Below are 17,481 nucleotides of genomic sequence, written 5' to 3'. Positions count from 1 at the left end.
GCGAGCGTTTCGCAGGAACGACGGGAGGGAAGCCCGGGATGATATTCCGACGATCGTTAGACCCCGCGATACATCGTCGGGCGCGGGCAACTCTGGGGGGATCTGTTGATATTGAGTTACGCGTTAACTTGGAGCCTCGCGAGAACGACGAGGGCGCAAGTATCATTCCGTGCGCGAGGAAATTCGAGATATCTGGCAAGTGCATCGGCGCGATACGGCGCGCACGATATACGTTTCGTCGAGCGTTGTTACGCGCTATACTACCTGCTCTGCTCTCGGTCGCATGTTACTGTTGCCTCGCGATAAGATCGCGTAATTCGTCGAGTAAAATATTTCGGTGTTATACCGGTTTGCTTAAGCGTGCGATTAAGTATCTCAGACACGTAGCGCGCGCAATGCATTGAAAAGATCTTTCGGAGTGTGTCGCATAAATCGCGTCTTACTTAGTCGCGTGTTGTTTGAAAGAACTGTCTCTTTTTTTTATGTACTTTTTAATGAAGGCGGCAGGTCACCTTCTTCCGCGTTTGATATCAGGTTGTATCGCGAAATGTTCTTTCCGAGGAAAATCTTCCGAGGAGAATCCACAGTATATATCACGTAGATTTTCAACAAAACTTGCTTCAGAAGGGATGTTTTGGAACGTAACCCTAAAGTCTTGTACAGAACGAGCCTCTGTATAATTCATTGATGTTCCCTTGAATCAATATTATTTTTTTCGATGTGTAACGATTATTTCGGAAATAAAATCGGTAATTCGATATTTTATCTCGTAATATTATTTTACTTTTAAATATTTCACGCTTAGCGTAATATCATAGGCTTTCCTATTTCGTAAAAAGGAGTAATTTGGCTCGGCGCATATTTACTGCGAATATCCTTCCCCTCTTTCTCTCATTTTCTCCCATTAAATATCCATTTTACCACGAAATTCGCGAGCGGAGTTACGTATTATCGTGAACTCGTGCTATGCACTGCGAATTCATTGCAAACCTGTTATTCGGCCGCCGACTACGACAACCGAACCGCATCATCGAGAGTATCACGCCGCTCTCGCAAGAAAAAAGAACGGAACAACGAGAGTAAAAGAAATTACAGTTCTCTCCTCGTCGTATCGTGCTTCTTTTTCTTCCTCTCTATAATTCGGCAACACGGGTTAAAGAGTCAGAGAGCTAAAGAGGAAAAAAAAGGGAAAGAGAGATAGAGATAACCCTTCGTCCAAATCGGAGCCGGCCAATTTGCGCCCTTCTCGCGGAGGATCTTACGAGAGAACTCTCGGAACCGAGACGTGGTCCGAGTGGTGGAAAGGATGCTGCCACTCTCCACCATGACGGTGGCTCTCCTCTCAAAGAGGAGGAACCGGTTCGATAGCCGCGCACACCTACACGATGTGAAGCGACGAGTGTACGCAGACTCAGTCTGCGAGCTAGCGGGCAGGAGGGCGGGCAGCGGGGTGGCCGACGTGTGGTATTACATGGGTGTACACCTATACCTAATATTGGCCACCACGGCTTCGAGGTGGGTGCGCGCGTGCTACGTACACGAGGTAACCCTGGAGAGAGTGCACCTATGATGCCCCGTGGCTCCTACCCTTCGATATCCTCCCCTCACCCTCACCCTCGCGTCTCTCTTCTTCTCTCCTTCTCTTTGCCCCTTCACTCATCCTACCACTCACCGACACCACTCGGCCATTCATCTTGGTCCGGCGCTCCTAATTACACGTCTCGGGTTACGGACGAGAAGCGGGATCGAGGTCCCGTCGAGACGTTCGGTGCCCCTGAAAAGAAGACAGGGGTACGCGGGCGGCTTGGCCCCCCGCGTCGCCCTTCGCGTTCTCTTCTCCTCTCGTTTTCGTCGCCGGCCATGTCCGTCTCGTTTCCCCCTTTCTACCCCGGTCGCGTACTTCTCGGTTTCCGTTCCTCTCTTCACGATCCGCCTCCTCCTCGCGCGCGCGAACGATGGCTTTCTTTTTTTGCCAGCTCCCCGCGACTAAGGGCCCTTTGTACGCGACCGGCGTGCGCGCGGTTATTTTATACGCCGAATGTTATTCAACGCGCCGCGCGGAGTTACCCGCGTCGCGCGTTCCGCGTCTCCCTTCCGCACGGCCGTTATTAGCCCGCGCGCTCGTTTTCCTCTGGTGCAGACGTTGCGTGACGCCGTCATAGTATACGCGTGTCTCGCTGCAGGGAGCGGCGAGAAAGAGAGAAGGAGAAATTGTATTAGCCCTTTGATCCTCCGAGCTGCTGAAACGACTCCGACAAGAAACAGAGTGAGCAAGAGAGAGAGAGAGAGAGAGAGAAAGGTTAATAAAGACGCGGGTGGCGCGTAGCACGTATAAAGAGCAAAACCGACATTCTTTTTCTGGAAACGCCGGCGACACGCGCGTGTATTGAGTCCCGCGTTGTGCTTGCGCTCGTTCGCAGCTGCAACGCGGATGCATATCGCGCGCGAGCACGTGAGATTTCAGTTCGACTATTTCTGGATACAAAGATTCGACGAATGTCTATTCAAGTCCTCGTAACGTCACTGGAAAAAGCTCTCTCTCTCTCCTCTCTCGCTCGCTAGGTAGTACAAATAACTAAATTTACAATATTTGGAATCGTCTGTCGCGTCTGCCTCCGCAAGTTGTAGAATTTTTTAAACAACCACATTTTTTAGATAATTTGCGACTATAAATATTTAGGAGTTGTGAATTTGACTCGTGAGTATCTGGAAACTGCAAGTCTAAGATCCGTATTAATAGTCATTATCTGAAGCTTGTTTCACGTGAGATATTCAGATCTAAATTTAGAGCTGGAGTTTTTTTATTGAATAACGTGTCACAATCAAATTATGAGGCAGTGACCATATCTGTTACTAATTATAAATGTAATTTTTAAAAGAGATAAATTGCATGATTTGTATTCGGTTACGTGACAGTTTAACTCTTTGCAAATAAGAATGTAATCAGAGTAATCTGTGGACTCTAATTTGTTTAGGAAACAACATTTACAAATTTTCACAAATATATCAAACGTTGAATGAAAGGTTAAATCAAGATATAAATTTTTCTTAATTAATTCTTAAATCATAAGAGCCATACGTTCTTAAACGGCACCGCTGGATTACTCATTGTCTCTAATTTGTTTAGGAAACAACATTTACAAATTTTCACAAATATATCAAACGTTGAATGAAAGGTTAAATCAAGATATAAATTTTTCTTAATTAATTCTTAAATCATAAGAGCCATACGTTCTTAAACGGCACCGCTGGATTACTCATTGTCTCTAATTTGTTTAGGAAACAACATTTACAAATTTTCACAAATATATCAAACGTTGAATGAAAGGTTAAATCAAGATATAAATTTTTCTTAATTAATTCTTAAATCATAAGAGCCATACGTTCTTAAACGGCACCGCTGGATTACTCATTGTCTCTAATTTGTTTAGGAAACAACATTTACAAATTTTCACAAATATATCAAACGTTGAATGAAAGGTTAAATCAAGATATAAATTTTTCTTAATTAATTCTTAAATCATAAGAGCCATACGTTCTTAAACGGCACCGCTGGATTACTCATTGTCTCTAATTTGTTTAGGAAACAACATTTACAAATTTTCACAAATATATCAAACGTTGAATGAAAGGTTAAATCAAGATATAAATTTTTCTTAATTAATTCTTAAATCATAAGAGCCATATGTTCTTAAACGGCACCGCTGGATTACTCATTGTCCACATGGATGATATCTCATTCACAGTTTACAGTTGTCCAGGCGTAAACATGGAGTGTCGTAATTCACGCGTAAACGTTCCCTGGTTGGAATCGTCGGGTGAACGCCCTGTCGTCGGAGATAGCGAAAATGATGGCTCATCTATCGGCAGGAAGCGCGTTCGGCGTTACTGCTGCATCTTTCGACCCCTCTTCAACCCTTTTCTTCCCATTCGAGTCGGTTATATGCCTCTCTTTCGCCAGCACGGCGGCTCAAAGCGCGCAAAACGGCTCGCCGCGAGCGAAGTCTGCGCCTGATGACCCCCGCGATGGAGTCCTCCGGATAATATATTTCGAGAAGCGAGTCGAGAGGCGCCAGATAGACGACATCCGGGCTATTTGAAATTCGCTTGCGCGTTGTCATTATGCACACTCCGAAAATGGCGCACTCTGCGCTCGCAGCCCATCTCGCCTCCTCTCATTTTCCGCTTGACGAGTTGCTTCTTTGACTGATTTCCGCGAATGGGAACTGCGCCAGTGCGATTCAGATCTTTTTATCATTCTCTCTTTCTGGTTTTTTTCTCTTTTTCTTCGTCTCTATTTTTCCGCCGAATGTCGACTGTATCGCGTAACCTCGCCGCTTTGGCGACGTGACAGTTTTGCTTGTTTCCGATTCCACTTGCCAATTAACACGACAATAGCGTTTTGCTCATGTGATCAATGAGACTTGCAGTAAAACGGAGAATTAAACTCGCAGCAATGAATTCCAAATAATCTCTTTTCTCCATGCGCCTGCGAGTTAGAAATAGTCTGTATCTCATCCTAAATGAGGGACGACGCACTTGAGCTTCGAGCAGCGAGCTTTCAAAAATCGAGAACAACAGCGCACTTCGCAGTCGTTCTCGTCGTATCGCGTCGTATCCTCTTCCGTTGCGCTTGCCCCGTCTTCCCTCTCACTTACTCCGTGCACTTCCCCGGGGCGAGAGCGAGCGGTTGCACTTTGCCCTCGCTAAAAGGGCGTCAGCGTTCGTTGGCGCGCCTCCTTCCTCTCGCTCTCTTGTTTTCCTCTCTTTTCTTTTTCTTTCCTTTATCCTCGCGTCCTCCCTTCTTTTAATAAGTGTGTCTTACGTACGCGTCACGTCTCTCGGCTCAGGCAGTCGTGCTCAGGAGCAGCTCTCAGGACGAGTTCAGAGCCGCGGAAGCGTCCCGAGAGCGTGAAGCTCCGTTGCTCTCGGGACGTCTGGAAGGCGGCACAGCGAGCGCAATTATTTGCACCCACGGCGTCGTCGCGCACAGATCGGCACCCCGTGAATACGCGCGGACACGTGGGTGCGAGCTGTGGCGGGGGAGGGTCGTTGAAAGATCGGTAAGACACGACGCGGGGGAGAGGAGGAGGGGTGCATTTTTCCTTTCACACGCGCCCGCAACGGGTCTTGTCGCTCCTACGCTCGGCGTAACTGACGGCCCACGCATAATTCATGTCCGCGTGGTTCGCTGGCTGCGAGCCGCGTGATAAAGTGCGCATTCTACGTGCACGCGATGAATTATGCATTCGGCGTGCGTTACATATAACCGCGCCGCGCTGCTGCTGCTGCTGCTGTTGGGAGCCGTTCTAATTGATACGGGAAGGTGGAAGTTTCTCTGCCGTTAGCGGGGGAATGGCGCAATTGTGGCGAGCCATTCGGGAAATTAAGATAGGAAGTTCGATAAATAGTTGTTCTTCTTCGTGGTCTCTCTCTCTCTCTCTCTCTTTCTCTCTCTCTCGGCGACTTCTCTCGCGCTGGTCACACTGCCGCGGACGTGTGTACACGACATTCCTTCAACGGCGCTTTGGATCTGCCGTATAAACATTGTTAACGCTATTGAGAGCCATGTCTGTCTGTGTGTATCTTCTTTCGTTTCTCGCCCTATGAGAAAAAAAAACTGACAGACACTTGAGACCCTTGAAGGTGTCATTGAAGTTCCAAGACGCGTCGCAGATGCGATTGTTATTTTATCTGATTTGGCCGCGAATGACTTTATGGAAATGCGAAAAGTTTTTAACAGTTCCAGAAGCGATCTCTCTTGCGATTTAAGGGCGGTCGTTACCGGAGTTGCGTGTACATATCGAGAAAAAGATTCCGTAGCATAACGAGCCAAGTTCCACTTCTACCGCGGCACGAACTTCTCTCCTTCCCTCTCCTCCCCGTTCCCCCTCGCCCTTCCTACTCGGCCCCATGACGCCTGCAAGAGGGATCGCACGCTGTGCACCGCGAATAATAATCAAGGAGTGCTCCCCCCGACGAGAGGGAATCGTCCTCGCGAAACTACCCCAGACTACTTTGAGGAAACAGCTCCTTGTGTTCGCGCCCGGGCGAGTTACTTTCTCGTCGCTCTCGATTCACCGGAAGAAGACGCGCGAGAGGAAGGCATTATGATCGCCTTATGATCCTCTTAGAAGATCATTCCGAAATTAAAGTCGGGAGTTCCTTAATGGCACGCTGTAGCGACACGAAGTGCTTAAGCCGCTTGACTAATTTAGCCGTGATCTTTTTGTTCATTGATTTCTCACGGTCTACGCGAGATTACGTATCGATTACAATCAATACTGAGCAACGTTTATTACATCTGTGTGTTAAAAAAAATTGTATACAGTAACAACATCTGAATCCGTATTCTTGAAATTTTTGCGTACACGTAAGTTTTATTGCGCAGCTATTTTACGACATGATTATGTCTGCGCAAAGGAACTTACGTATATGTAAAAATTTCAAGACTATAGACTCTAATTTTTACCGATCGATTATTCAAATTCGTGACCGCTCGACGATGTTCTTGGTACAGGCTTCTTTCAGAAACTTTACCTGAGCGCCGTCGGAAATCAAATGGTAATTTGGCTCAAAGATTTTCCTTGAAATCTCAGGATATATTGCGGTAACTTGTTGCATTCGGCGGGACTTTTAAATAGTTTTTCCGATTTGTTGGATCCTGTTATTCCCTAATTTCCCAATAGTCTCGATTACCAGCTCTTATCCTAGCTTTGACAACATTTATCTCCTCAATCGTTCCATCCGCTTTTCGTATAAGATATCTAAAGATATTTTCATTATTTCTGATTTAACAGCTGCGGCACAAGCTACGATAATACTTTTATTCGCCATTAGTTTTGTTTTCTATTGCTGAACTGACCATCAGCTTGCGTTAATTCTCTTTTCCTCTTTTTCCCGCCAAGTCCAACTGTATACCTGTTTCTTCTCAAGTTCCGTCGGTTCAACGATAAGTACAACACTAGTTCAACGATAAAGAAACAGACCTATTGTTCATCATTTTCTCTGTTTGTCGTTCGGCAAACTATTCGAGGTGCACCATTATGACTCGGCTCTACCCGCAGGGTGAATTGTCGAACGTAGCCTTAGTAGATGCCCTTGTACTTGTACGAATTGTATCTTCACCCTTCCCGAGGTCAGTCACGCAACAACAGCTACCCTTTGTAGGCCCGTCGACGGTTCTACGGGAGACACCCTGTAGACTTCGGACGTGTGCAGGCACTCACCATCGGGCAGCGCAGTCGAAAAATCGAGCCGCTTGTGTAAACGTCATAAAGCGGCGCGGTTACAGCTGTCGTCGAAGAGAAAGAGAGTAAGAGAGACGAGGAGGAGATGTTTAGCTCGGGGAAGGAAGCCAATCTCGAGAGTAGGTTGTAAAAGCGGTCGTGTTTACCCTTCGGGGAGGTTTCACGACCGGCCAGCAAGACGCATGACTGGCGCAAGCGTGCATTCTTTTTTCGGATGCAACGCGCCGCCTCTCTTTCCGTCTTGTCCGTCTTGTGCTGATAAACCATGGCAAAGATTGACATCGAGCCGCGTTCGGGGGCGGGCAGAGAGATATACCGTTTAACGATCGCGCTTAAAACACGCGAAGTTTGTCTGTCGTAAAACACGCCGCGATAACTGAAATTCTCCCGTCGCGACGCGGCAACGCAACGAGTGATAAGTCCACGATATTTTTGGAAGGAATGCCCGAGTCGAAATTTTAGCCCTATCTTGGATCTGAACTTCCTAACATCTGTATTTTCTGAGGTATTTTCTGAGATATCAGTGTATGTGTAATACACAGTATATGTGATACAATAACAAGTTGAAAACTTATTTTAGTGTTTCTAAACGGCAGAAAACGTACAAAATGTCACTTGTAGGTTCTAAAGAGAGGATCTTCCGGCAAAATTAATAAGTTAGCCCTTTGAACCATAGTGGAGCTATCTAACTTGTCTTTTCTTTTTAGTACCTTTAATTAACTTATTGGTAGACAATAATCGATTATATTATTGTTGTGTTCTCTCTTTCTCACACACATAAACATAAGGATCTAAAAATAAAAAAATTAATTTAAATATTTAATTGTTAAATTATTATAGCAAGCAAATGTGAAAAAGGCACTTTCAGATGAAAAACATTTCAAAGTTAGCTATTAGAAGCTGAAAGACTAACAGTTTATTCAGAACAACCGTAATAGTATTTTATACACTTTTTAAATATTTTCTGTTAAATTCTTTAATTTAACTCTATTTTTTACAATAAGCTACTGAAACATTGATAGCATGTATGCTGCAAGTTTCTTACAAAAGACGCAAATATCTCTTTTTCATATTGAGGAAATCACCATCGTTATTTCCAAATAATGCTAAAAGTGAGGTATTACTAATTTTGAAAATTTACGGTTGCCATATTAAAACCGCCATTTTGAATTTTAACTATTTGACCTCAAATTCGTAATCAGCGACTCCGAAATCCCCCACATGTTCCAAATTTGAAGAAATTTCACCGAGAAATGAAACGTGGCTCAAAGAATTAAATGGAATCAAAGTTGATGTATGACTAGAGTATTAAAGTAGACGTTAAGTGAAATATTGAGGTCGAAAGGAGAATAAAAATTTCGACTCGGATTCTTCCGACTTTCATGGCCGGACTCGTGGCAACTCGCCACTTCCCGCCGGGAGACGCACTCCGGAATCAATGGTTCCTTTGACGTTGCGCGCGCACGGCGTTGCGTGAGCCGCGCTGCAGAAATGCACACTCCTTTATGCAGATTCGCGCACAGTTACAACACCTCGATCGCGATAATAATCAATATCGATCTAATCGCAACATCAGTAACTATCAATCGTGTGCTCGTCGTAACGCAACTCCTGCGAAACCCCCTTAATCAAACATTGCGTGTACGATCCCGCTTTCCCCCCGCCACGGCTTAGTTAGCAGTTTAAAAATCGTGGATCGCCGACCGGCGGTGTCAGAGCAAAGGAAGTACCTGGATACACAATTATAGATAGGGAGACTGGCAGGGTCCGTGCGGAGATAAATAAAAGAGCTAGGGGGCCCGCTCTGATAGATTTACGACCGTGCATTATGGCTCCCAGCGCGTTTGCTCGTGACGGTTGAACTACACGGCATTCGGGATCACATAGGAGGATATTAGTTACTGGGCGTAATAGACTTACGCGCCAATCGTTGGAATATATCACTGCTTATTATAGCTTAAATAGCTTTTTCGGCACGTACGCTCTTTGCAAGACCTCGCGTTGCTTTTTATGATCGACCCTCTGTCAGGATCATTAGCATATATGCCGGATTTTTTTATATTGATACTGGTAGAGCTAATGCTAGCTCAGCATTAGATTATAGCTGAATAATTCCGATTCAAATCGTCGCTCAATTCTTGGCTACTTGTAATTGTGCATTAACAAAAAATAAGCCATAATTTTCTACGTTGAATATGTAATATTGATTCAACTCTTTAAACAATACGCGCAACATGTGAGAAAATTGATGCAATCTTCAAGTAAAATTTTTCTACCAAGGTGCATGAAACTTCATACTTGCTTAATTTTTTATGTTATTACGTGTCTCGTAATTATTTTCATTTATTAATTCATGCGTTGTAACTTTCTAAGTTATTAATCCTTCGTGTCAATCATACTTTTTGGGACATACAGCATAATCTGAATTTGTCAAACCTGGACAATTTTAACTATCATATAACTTTGTTGAAAATCAATATTTTTGGGCATATTTTTCTCCAGAGATATAGAGAAATTTTAGTTATAGAATAGTATAACAAAAGAAAGACATATCTAAAAAATAGTATTTATTTGACGGTTACTAATAGTTAATAATATTTAATCTAATAATAATAAATCTAAGTACTTTTGCTTAAATAAAAACAATAGTTTTCATGAAAAATTAAGGTTTTCTTAAGGTCCTAAGAAACTATATATTTTTCTATTTGAAAAATATTTTATATTAGTATATCCACCAAATAAGTATTTACTACAATATTTCTTAGATATTTTCTCTCTCAGTGTAGCGCAACAAAATCAAAATCTGCAGATATTTGCGCTGTTTTGAAATTTTCTCAGACTGTACGAATCGCGATCGAATATTTGTTTCTCACGAATTCAACATTTTAGAAGGAAATGGGAGGTAATTTGCGTGTCATAACAAGAACACGCTACAGATGCGTAGCGCGCGAAATAAGAAGAATGACGTTTGTTTCATATTTACGTACGTCAATTCCTTGCCGAGTTATGAAGATGCTTTTACATGGGAGCAACGAGCGTTAAAGCGGTAGCCAATCAACGTGCCACTTTTCGCAAGAACTACAAGTATACTTCTGGGACTTAATACGTTAATTGGCTAACGCTTTAACGCTCGACGTTCGGGCGCTCCTATTTAAATGTACCTTGACCTTTGAAGAATTTGGAATTTTTTTTTACGTCTGAAGCGCGGCGGAAGCACGCGTGGATACATTGTAGTGCGTTCGCGACGCGACTTCACACCTCTTCGAGGCACGCTCTCCTCAAAGGAGCGCAACATTGTCAGCGGCCTCGGTCCTGATCAAACGATTTCGCCGCTCGTCAATTTCTCCGCGTAGAAATGCCGTAGGAACTTGCGGCAAGTTGTATTCGAAAGCTGTGACCGCCTCATTTCTAATGAGGGGATAATTATCATTCTCCGTATTAATTTTTAATTTATTAATTAATCTGGCGGTATAAACTAGTCGATTTTCTCTTAAAGTCTAAATAAATATTGTTAACAATAAAATAAATGAAATCTGTGTAAAATATCCGGGAGTAAATCTAACTAAAAATTGATAATAATAAAATTAATTAAATTGTAATCAATATATTAAATCAGTTGAATTAAAAGCGTAATTCCGGCTTTGATGCCAGCGAATTGGAAAGGAATTAAACGGACTCGTGAAATGAAAATCTTCCGTTTATTACCATATAAGAATAAATTATGATTTAGTTTTTGTAAATTGTTTCAGTTAAAAATGTTGAGCAAATGAATTGTCGCTGCATAACAATGTGTTTTAGTTATATATTTCGCGCGATTGTGCGAGTAAATAAAAACTTATTACGGTTCAGTCATATTTGCATCGCGAAAAAATTTTTATTAATAACGGCGTTTATATTTTACAGATCACATGATTAATATCACCTTTATAAAAAGATTACTTGTAAACTTTATGAACAAAGCTACACGAAGAGAATATTATAGTTCTCTTTCATATAAATTCTTTTCATTTTTTTTATGTGTTTAATAATCCAGGAGACTGTCACTTAAAGTCTGTCTTGTTAAGGAACGTGTAGTAAATTTGTAGTAAGGAGCGTGTAGTAATTTCGCTAAAAACATAGCAAAATTTAATCTTATGACGTGAGTCTCGCGAGACCTTTAAGAGTAATTCTTGTGCAATATCTCTTGAGAAAAATTTTTGTTAAAGTAGTAGAAATTGCAAATATACATTTAAACATTACTTAAGGTTTTATCATATTTTCTTATCTAATAAAAACAAAATGGAGTGCAGGACTCTACGCTGTAATTACCGTTGATTAAACTAACCCCGTAGCCTAAGGATTAATAGTACATTTCAGTTTCTCACATATAAGTAGCACACATAAAATGAAAGGATATTTAATTACTGCGATACGTCGATCTATTCGTCGGTTACAAAATCCTACATTTATTATAAAATTCTCTCCGTATAAGTAAGAATCCGTCGTCCACAATTAAATGATACAAGGACGATAGTCGCGAATCGCTATATAACAGCGCTTGAACCAATCAGTCGCGCGAAATTTCACCGCGTTTATTTATCTTTCATTTGCTAGAGGCGGCAAAAATAAAAGATAAATAAACGCAATAAAAAAAACTCACCACAAATAAACATATTGCTCCAACGAAAATACTGCTGTTTCAATTGCTATTTCGGATATCGCCGACTATCGCGGTTATTTGAACAATCTCGCGCCCTTCCACCGGCATCGCCGATCGATATTTGCCGTTTATTTCCAACAATGCAGCAGTCGTCGGCACGATCGCGGGCCCGGGGAGGAGTGGGCGAGGGTGAGGAGTAAACAGCGCGGATATTGCAGCAACGTAATCTGAAATTTGAACGCGCCGCGCGGATTATAGTAAACGCGATATAATATTTCGTCTATTGGCCGCGATCGCGACCGCGACGGATTAATTATTCCCAGACGCGTACTACAGACGCGTTGACGTTGCGTGAGCGTGAGATCGATGACTGGTCGTGTGTGTGTGTGTGGGTGTGGGTGTGTGTATATGTATATACATATACGCGAGACGACGACAACGACGGCAGCGCGCGGCTGCAGTCAGCGCGTTGCATTTGCACGCTGTGTATGCGCCAAGTACGCACGCACGCACGCACGCACGCACGCACGCACGCACGCATGCATGCACGCACGACGCGTGTTCCCGGCAGGGGCGCGGAGAAACACAGCGCGATCGATTTTCGTCCCGGTGCAGAGGATTTAATCCACGCCGGTGCTACCATTGTATGCAAACGCAGCGCAACGGCCGTAGCGCTCGGGAATCACGATCTCTCGTGCCTGCGTGTACATCATATTGTACATTTTATACCGGCCTCCTTTTTTCTCTCTCCATTTCCCTTTTTCGGCGACGGTGGCGTTATCGGCCGCCACTCCGGACAAGCACCGGAAACGCCGGCTCGTGGAATTTTCGTCGCGGCTGTTTCTCCCACTCTGTGCGCTTGAGCGCGGCTCCATTCGATCGCGACGCAACCGCCTGTTTGTGGTTTGCTGTGTAGTCACTTCGTGAGGTTCGATACACGTGCCTTTTTTTTTTTTTTCGTTGCCGTTGTTGATAGTCACGCGCTGCTGCACAATTCGACGATCAAAGTTCCTCGTCGTTGGCATGTTCATGCTTGATGTCCGATTGAACATGTACGTGGTCGGATACAGACACAGCGCGAATTCGATCAAATCTTTATTGCCGTATTTCGGAGCCATCCTTTATTAGGTTAAATATGACAATATAGTCGAGTAGTCTTCGTTTGACAGCGCGCCAAAGTAAATTCTGCGAGCGATGGGCTCTACCTTTGGTCACACCAGCAAAGATTGAACAGTTTCATTGTTTCTCGCCGCAATTTGGAAGACTGCGATTAATCACAGTCGACTATTTCGAGAATAATCGACTTTGGTTGATTAATTTGCTTACGGTTCACAGTTTAAAGCAAGGTTGTATTTACATAAGATATGTATTTTCTCTGTGAACACACAGAGACAAAAGTGCTTGGCATTTGTAACTATTAATCGTATGATGAAAGAATTGTAGAGAATCGGGAAAACTATTCTCGCGTAATAAGTGTCACTATAATTTAATTATAATAATCTTGTAACAAGAAGCTGTAGTTGGCGCTGAAAATAATCTTTTTTTCTCAGCGTAGCAGCTCATCAGTCGACTGTTAATATTCGCGTAACGTAACACCAATTGGCTGTTGCTCGCTAACGAGGTGACGCTTTCTGTTCTCTTTTTCCAGTGGCACCCGCTCGCGGCCAAGACGGCGATCTCTTCTTCTCGGTGAGTCCCGGAGAGCACACGGTTGTCGAAGGATCCCCGGTACGCTTGAGATGCGAGGCTCAGCCGAGCTCATACGTGATATACTCGTGGAAGATAGACGGACAGCCGCTCGCTTACAGTCCGCGGAGGCACCAAGTTGAGGGCGATCTCTATATCACCAGGGTCAATCGAATCTTGGACAGCGGGAACTTCGTCTGCGTGGCCACACACAAGGAGACCGGCTATTCGATCGACAGCACGCCCGCCAAGATCAACATTGAATGTGAGTCTTACTACTCGTACTTATCTCCACGCGTTTGCGATTCGTAATCACTAGAAGGTAACAAACACGCGGGAAATTTCGTGCGCAAAAGCTTATTTGCGAAAAATCCGTGGAAATGATCAATCGTAAACTCCCTTTGGCGTCTCGCCGGAATTAATTGCATTGAGAAGAAAATACTTGAAAATTTATTCGTGGGATTCGTCAAGTTTATTACAAAATTAACACATTCATCTCATCTCATTCATCTCGCACAAATAAATCTTTCCATTCACACAAATAAATTTTCAAGTATTTTTTTCTCAGTCTAGACTTATCGTTCATTGAGAAATAATATTTGAAAATTTATTTGTTGGAATATAAAGTTTGTTTCTGTGAATATATATAAACTCTATGTGAAATATAGCCAATAAATTTTCAGATATTGTAGATTTATTGAGAGAAAAATTCATTAAGGACAAAAATTTATTTTACAGAAATAAACTTTATATTTCACAAATAAACGTCCAAGTATTTTTTTAATGTTCAAGTAGCTGGAGTTAAATAAAATCTCATATCCGCTCACTGATTGGCTGCCGACGCGAATTAGCCCAAGTTTATCGCAGGATGTCTCGGGATTAACGGCAATGCGGCTTTATTACTTATTCGTGTGCGCGTTGTATTCCCGTCCATTCCGGAAGCGCGTCAAGTTAATCGCTGGCTCTGTCCTCGACGTACAGAGCGAAACGAAAATCGGCAGCGGCGCGTGGTTTCATAAAGTATATAGCAGGCTGTTCAACGGTGCGCGACTGCGCCGGCCCGATAAACCGATATAATCCGCCGTTCAACCGGCACCGTTGCTTAGTCAACAAAAGGACGCGATGTGGCGCGGCGGGCTTCGCCCGGGGGACTCGAGGGCGAGAGAGGTCGCAGCCGCACCGTCTCGTCACGACACTTTTTCATCGTTTCCCGCCTCCGCAAAAGCGCAGATCAAACGCCTCGTGTGCAGAAATTACACGGGCCGAACGAGTGAAACAGAGGAGCATGGCAGGACCATGGGATTACGGCGGCGGGAAGGAAAAGGGACAGAGAGAGAGAGAGAGACCCCGTCGGGGGGTAGATAGGAGGGAGAGGCAGAAATCGATTCATGATGGTTCGAGCTACGGGCCACCCTGCCTTCCCCTCTCCAATTATTCGTCCGCGCGACATTAATTAAGCAAGATAATTTGCTCTCAAACCGCGCGCTGCCCAATATGGCGTCCACGACTACCCCGCCGTTCTCGCGTTCACATTTTAATGATTCGAAAACGCTCGGGGCTTTCGCTCTAGCTGGTAATAATTCCGCGAACATCGAGGGAGGAAGAGACAGCGACTAACTGGAGAGAGCGTTTCTATGTATACCGCGCGCAGAGCCCGTCTGCGTAAGCATTTTCGCGCGGGGATGCGAGGAATTGGGAAAAGGAAAAATTAAAACCGCGATCTGGCGTCGACGTGCGAGACCGAACGAGCAATGAAGAAATTTGCGGAAAAGTACATATTATTAGATTGTCGCTGGGTACAGGGGCTGTGGATGAAGAGGAGACACGAAAGAGCCGACGGGGAAAGGAGCGTAACGAGAAAGAGAGGAACGGGGCGAGTGCGTCGTTAGCGCACGGGCGACTCGTTATCATGTTCGTAATTATTATTACGCGCAACTGCCAAGCCGGTGACGACAGAATGCACACCGGGCGAGTGCATTTAGTGCGTTTGCGCTTAATATCGACGCGCCGATTTCATTTAGTAATTGCAATAAACACCGCGACGATAATGGCGATGTCGCGTTGCCTGCGATGCCCTTTGTTCAGCGTCACTCTGAGTTTCGTCTAATCAGCGGACTTTTTAATGAACGACTCGTACGTATGCGGCAGTAGCGGTCGTATATACGGTTCGTTATCGCGTCGCACGTCTGCAGTGTTAATGTCGTTTTAAAATGAGATAAAGAGAGAAAGAGGGAGAAAATCGCATTACTCGGGCATTTTATTAATGGATTCTATCGTTTGTGATTTTAATACAATTATTTTAATCTCCAACTGAAGACTACAATGAAATAACAAGGGAGGCGGCATTTAGACATAATTTAGAGCGAAATATACATACAGAAAAATGTACACTGCACTGGGGTGAATGTTACTTATTTCAAGTATGTCACAAGCTTGTAAGTATTCGTAAATTTATCAAAGTTTTATCGTAAACTTTCAATTTATTTAAGATATATTTTGAATTCTACACAGAAAAAGAATTACCTATTTAAAACTGATGTATAGAAATCAATAATTGTTGATTCATATATAAGCAATGGTATATAATTTTGCTAGAAGAATTTCAAAGTCTTCAGTTTCAATAATGTTATAATTTTATTTGAATTCTTCGCTTAATGTTATGTAACTTCATTTGAAGGTTAACATATCAAAAATAAAGATATGTGAACAAACAAAAATGTTCTTTTTTCTGTTTAGTAAGTATAATATTTCAATGTAAAATATTAAATTAAAACAAAAATTCAAATTACATAAAGTCGTATTTTCTTCGGCGAAATTTTGTAATAATTTTTGTAAAGATAATTATATGATTCTTTTGATACACAATGATAATGAGCCTTCTTCAAATTTTTTATGACTATTTCATGATTATTTTTATGACGAAAATTTTTTGTAATTATTTCAAGATTATCACTAGAAAAATATTTTTCGTTGAAGATAACCATTATTTGAAAGAAGAACAAAAAACCGAGTAATCGCTCTTATTAGCAGTGGAGTGACATTTTTCCGCACTGTGTACCGCAGTGGCATTTCTCGTCGCGACGACAAACACGATCAACGAGAGAAATTCGATGTTACCAAGAGAGCCAGGAATCCGTTCTACGCTGTCGAGGGTAGACAAATAGCCGTAGTGTGAATAAATGCCGCGAGCAAAATACCAGTCGAAATTGCACGGGGAGCGCTCCTAATTCTCGGTATGCGCCACGCGAAGACGAACTTAGTTTAACCGTGACACTGACGGCATGTCCAATCGCTAATTAGCTCGCATCAAGTATTAATAACACGGCGTCTCCCAGCGATTACACGTTACTTGCGAGCGCGCTCGCTCCATAAAATATGAATACGCGCGCGAGGGATACAAACAGACAGGGCGAGGGGAGGAAGGAGAGAGAGAGAGAGGTGAAAGAGAGCATTTTTTGTTGTTTTTGAATACACATTGTCGATATTGTAATGTCAGTTTTGTAATACCTGACGTTTCTCGTTTGCGCGAGCTCGTTTATTAGTTATATTCGCGAGGCAAATATTTTCGTTATAATACAATGGGTAAACAAAATGGCGTGCTACGCACGTACGCAGGTATGAGGAAGAAAATACGCAATGTACCGTAATATACAGGCGGCATGATATGATACACGGCGATGGGACCTAGACAGGATTAGGGAGAAGGGAAATAACGTTGCGGCGCACGTGTATTTATACTGTGTTATGCTCGCGCGCATAAAGCGTCCCGAAGCGTGCGTTGCGAGACGACCGTTTTAGTCAATCCCTTAAACCACGGCTTAATATCTAAACCTCTCGCATCGCGCAGAAAGAGGGAGAGAGAGAGAGAGAGAGAGAGAGAGAGAGAGAGAGAGAGAGAGAGAGAGA

The 17,481-nt window shown here is 43.3% G+C and overlaps 1 protein-coding gene across 1 annotated transcript in view; it reads left to right on the top strand.

Moving 5' to 3' along the window:
* LOC116848123 (inactive tyrosine-protein kinase 7-like) overlaps positions 1 to 17,481 on the top strand; it is a 65,119-nt gene that overhangs the window by 674 nt on the left and 46,964 nt on the right. Inside the window, exon 2 of the mRNA XM_032823900.1 lies at positions 13,538 to 13,840. Coding sequence (XP_032679791.1) covers positions 13,538 to 13,840 — 303 coding nt within the window. The remainder of the gene's footprint in view (positions 1 to 13,537; positions 13,841 to 17,481) is intronic.

The sequence above is a fragment of the Odontomachus brunneus genome, unplaced genomic scaffold (genome assembly GCF_010583005.1).
Source record: "Odontomachus brunneus isolate Ranch 3 - 2012 unplaced genomic scaffold, Obru_v1 Obru_scaffold_090, whole genome shotgun sequence".
NCBI classification, from domain to species: domain Eukaryota; kingdom Metazoa; phylum Arthropoda; class Insecta; order Hymenoptera; family Formicidae; genus Odontomachus; species Odontomachus brunneus.
Note: the sequence above shows the minus strand (reverse complement) of the source record. Positions and strands in the feature narration are given on the sequence as shown.